This window comes from Pistacia vera, unplaced genomic scaffold (assembly GCF_008641045.1).
Source record: "Pistacia vera cultivar Batoury unplaced genomic scaffold, PisVer_v2 Contig891, whole genome shotgun sequence".
Lineage (NCBI taxonomy): Eukaryota > Viridiplantae > Streptophyta > Magnoliopsida > Sapindales > Anacardiaceae > Pistacia > Pistacia vera.
This window is the reverse complement of record NW_022196769.1, coordinates 169,271-173,967: the sequence shown is the minus strand read 5'-3', so window position 1 is coordinate 173,967 and position 4,697 is coordinate 169,271. Positions and strand designations below refer to the sequence as shown.

At 33.1% G+C, this 4,697-nt stretch overlaps 1 protein-coding gene across 1 annotated transcript; it reads left to right on the top strand.

Annotated features, from left to right (window-relative positions):
* Positions 1-3,135: 3,135 nt before the first annotated feature.
* On the top strand, positions 3,136-4,105 carry LOC116119519 (basic leucine zipper 43). The gene has a single exon (XM_031405460.1). The coding sequence runs from the start codon at positions 3,327-3,329 to the stop codon at positions 3,948-3,950; it is 624 nt and encodes a 207-aa protein (XP_031261320.1). The 5' UTR covers positions 3,136-3,326; the 3' UTR covers positions 3,951-4,105.
* The last annotated feature ends 592 nt before the right edge of the window (positions 4,106-4,697 follow it).

The following is a 4,697-nucleotide window of genomic DNA, read 5'->3' as shown; positions in this document are numbered from 1 at the left end:
AGGTCAAAGAATATGAAGAAACTTATAGATGAGACTGATCAATAATTAATATCCGAGAGATCAGGACAGAAATTTATGACGACATGACCAAATAAAACTGATAAATAAGACAATAACCAAGTGGGTTGCTACTTGTTGAATGTAGTCAAATAATTAGTGGTAGATCATCAATTGCTTACATTTTCTGCACCTGAATTATTTGAGGTTTGTGTTTGTGCATGATTTAGTCATTCACCAGCTTCCACAAATGGCACATACTAGGGCACCAACATATATGCCATCAAATTCTCAATGGCTTAGCTATCTCAATTATATGTGCATCTTTTTCCCTTCAAATTTTTGCTTTTGTGTCATCCATGTCTTGTACTGCAACTTACTTTCGAATCAGTGGATCTATCTTGTTGGTCTAAAAGCTGTAAAATTATAGATATTGCTACCAAAAGCAATTAGCTAGCTAGAGTTTACTTACTTTTTTTTTCACTTTTATGAAAAGAGTCATTCTTTTTTGAAAATTTATTAGTAAAAGCAAAAGCTTTCTTAATTATAGTCAGATGATTGAATTGATTATGATATATAACTTGGTAAACTTTTTATGTGAAAAAACTGTAAAATCAGGATATATAACTTGCATTCTTCTGAGTTTAATTCGGATTACTGAATATTATATAATTAACGCACAATCTTTATATAACTCCAGGGTGATTAATATTCAGCCTCTGAAAATAAGGGAGAAAAGACATTGAATTGCTTGCAAGATCCAACAATATATAATGCAAAACTAATAATATTAATTCTTGACCATGGAATCGAATATTTATTTAAAATAAAGCTCACAAAAGAAGAACAAGGCCTGGGAGCTAGCCTTGTATATGATATTATATCTGTTTTTATAATGGAAGTGACTTAATTTGAGAATTTTATTGTTAATTTTGTACTCGTTTTTAAAACAATCACAAGTGAGTATTTCCTACCTTAAAAGTTTTTTAGTTCATGTCTGTATGTCTTCTGGAGTTCGGGTATATCCAACCCATAATTTTTAATAAAAAATTGTTCTAAGGCACACAAGAATTTGAATTTCACTTGAAAACTTAATCCTATCGCGTTTCGAGAATGGAAACCATCACCTCAAGGGACAAGATGAATATTCTTAAAGATCTCATGAGAGTGGCACAAAAATTTAGCTTTATCACTTTCCTCCAATGGCCAACCCACAAGAAAGATTGTGAACTAAAAACTCTTTCTCTTGGTTGAGAAAATTACATAGAAAATTTAAGTTTATCTGTACCCAGTAGATATACATAGAGATTACAATTAAGTAAACGAAACCTATTAGTTAGTTAATTAGTCATTAATCACTCTTGTCATCATACTTTTAGTCATTCCTAATCCAGCAACCAATTCTTGACATTAGTTCTAAATTTAGATGGAAAATGAAACTTTAATTGGTTGATATTAGCAGCCTCTAGTAGTTTCATGGGAAGTCTTTTAATTAAATTTAATTAATAGTCTGAAGAAGTCATCTCACTCTTATCTAGTTTTCTTTAAAGTATTTAGAGGCTGCAGGGAACTTCAGTAGTGGGAAATCACCTAAACTGTACGATTACATATGCATTTCAGAATAAAATATTGAACTCCATTAATTAATACCACAAAACATTTGCGTCTGCAAGTTGCTGCCTCTTGAGATTTGTTCTTACTTTTTTTGATATAATTTTCTTTAATTAGTTATCTTCTACCTATTATATTACCCCAAGTGGGCCTTAAGAAGGTACAAGATTAGCAACAATATTATATTTAAGTAATCACGATCAAGAACTAATACGATAGATTGCTTATACTCTTGAATGAGCTACTGCCACTAATTCTTAGCATGTCAGATATTAAATACATATTCGAATGAGCTGCCTCGTGCTGATAAAGCATTAAAGAATCTTAAAAATAATATAACTTGCAAAATGCAGTAAATAATTCTCACACGATTGTAATATTCTGCATTAATGATCTTGATTCTTGTGTTGATTACTCAATAATTGTTCTATAACAGTGAAACCGAAATGCAGATTCAAATACCGATGTAAATATGCAACAGTTGATAAATCCATAAACTCAAAACTGGTATTTTAAAACCGTGAACGAATATAGAGTATGAAAAAAATATAAAAAAACAAAAGGGTATCTTGTAGTGTATTTTGACATCATGGGAGAGAGGAAACTGAAACTTGAAAATATAGATAAACTTTGAAAAAAAAAAAAATTATGGGTTGGTTTGTTTATCGCCACATGTTTAGCAAGGGAAAAAGTTATGGTGATGAAAATTTCCACACAAAAAGCTTCATAAAATAAGAGCACTTGAGTAAAGTAAATGCAGGGAGGAATTAAGTTAAGCCATGTATATTTTAATTAATATAATAATCAGAAGTCCACAAAGGAACTCGCATAGATGTTTCTTGCACGGTTTAGTTTAGTAAAAGGTGTTTTAAAACATTATGGATTTAGGTACTTGATGTTAACCATTTTAATTATGTATGTAATTGCAATCTCAAGGGTCCCTTTAATCTTAAAAATTTAACTAAGTGCTTAATGACTCATCTGTATTATAATAAATTTTATCATTGGAACTCAGTTTTATTTAAGAATTTTTTACCTTTTAGACTGAATTTCATAGCGTCATAAGGCACAAACCTTATAGTTTAATTGGTTGATAAAGTTTTGAATTTTTAATAGTAGTAATTGCTTCTGAAATTTGCTTGGTTTCTGATGGAGAAACTCTTTCAAGAGATTGACTTCAACTCCATTTCTCATTTGCCCTTTTATTTTTCTTCTTCTAAATCATTACATCCCACATCATCAAACTTTTTATTTTCTCTTGAAAGCATCATATCTTATGCCAAATAATGATCCAAATCGAAATTTCTATGATGCAAAGTTAGTGCATAAGATAAGAACATGCATCATATATATCATACATAAATATAAAAATACGCATACACGTGTCACAATCCCTGAGCTGGGTTGGAAATCAGCAGTGGATATTGGTTAATTAGAAGAGAATGATGCAAAGTGGAAGATACATAGATGCATATACCTAATCCACAACATGCTTATACATAAAATCAGAAGCATCATTGGTGGCATTTCCCATAATTGTTTAAACATCTTCACTGTTTCTCTTCAATTTGTTGCTTAAATTGGCCCACTTCCTTCGCGTTTTCACCCTATAAAATCCCCCCATTTCCCATACTGTCCTTCCTACAAACTCAATTCTCAACATTAATATTCTCTTGCAATCCTTGAAGCTTCTTATTTTCATTCTTAAAATTGGAGTCATGGTTCCAGGTGAGATCAGTGGGATACACTATCTAACACCAGAAAATCCAATTCCAATTCCTGCAAATTTTAGCATGATGCAAAGTAATATACCAAATTTTCATCTCAACATGCTATTGACCAACTTACCAAATTCTCTTATTCCTCCAGTACCAGTGCCAGTTCAAGTTCCAGGCTGTGACTTCACTTCACAGGCCTCAAGCCTCAGCAATAACTCATCAACTTCTGATGAAGTTGAGGAGCAGCAACTCAGAATCATCGATGAAAGGAAGCAGCGACGAATGATTTCCAACAGAGAATCTGCTCGGAGGTCAAGGATGCGTAAACAGAAGCACCTGGATGAGCTATGGTCTCAGGTGGTTCGTCTTCGAACTGAGAATCACAATCTCCTAGACAAGTTAAACCATGTATCAGAGTGCCATGAACGTGTGTTGCAAGAAAATGCTAGGCTCAAGGACGAAGCGTCTGATCTTCGCCAAATGCTGAGTGAACTGCAAATTGGGAGCCCTTACACTAATACTGCTTTCAGAGATCTTGAAGATCAGGTACCCTGTAATACAGCTCATCTGAGAGCTGAGTCCACAAATCAATCCCATACAAATTCAGTTAGCTTGCTTCATTGATGAGATGAAGGCTAGTTTTCGCAATAACCATCTGCTCTTCTATGTTCTTGTTGTTTGCTATGGTTGTCAATTAGGCTTTTGCCTTCTATTGAGATGTATGAAATGAGAAGTAGACCATGCAATAACAGCTTTAAACTATTTTATTCCAATTTCTATCCCATTCACATTAACATCAAATAATCCAAATAAAATCTTCTCGCCGCATATATATACATTATGGAGGTAGAGCTAAATATGTGAAAATGATATCATTGATAGTCCATTAGAGAAAAATCAAAGACTCAATAATGACTTTATCTGTTAATGATTTTGAGAATCCCACCAACTTTGATTATTCGTTTCCACCTGAAATATGGACATCAGAGAAAGAGAAAAACAGTATACAAATGAGACAAACAAAAAGAAAAGAAATTAATAATATTTTAGAATATTAAACTGAACGTATCACGCAGCTATAAGAGTAAGTAATTTTTGTTGTCAGGTGTTGTACTAAAAGAAAAAGATGAAGAACAGGTAATAATTTGCAGTGGTGGAGTTTGTGTGAACAGAGAGTTGAGAGTCACAGCAGAGAGGAGGCCCAGTGTTGCCCACAATGACAGAGGCAAGAGGACAAATGGTGGTGGAGGTGGTGGTGGTGGTGGTAGTGGCTCATCATACAAATAATTACTATAACAAGCAAAACATTTGAAAACCCCACCCACGCCCACTCAACACCCAAGTACTGTTTTTAACTTTTTATGAGGCCAT

What these genes read in the sequence shown, in the direction of transcription:
- LOC116119519 (XM_031405460.1), top strand. Translation starts at nt 3,327, where the DNA reads ATGGTTCCAGGTGAGATCAGTGGGATACACTATCTAACACCAGAAAAT.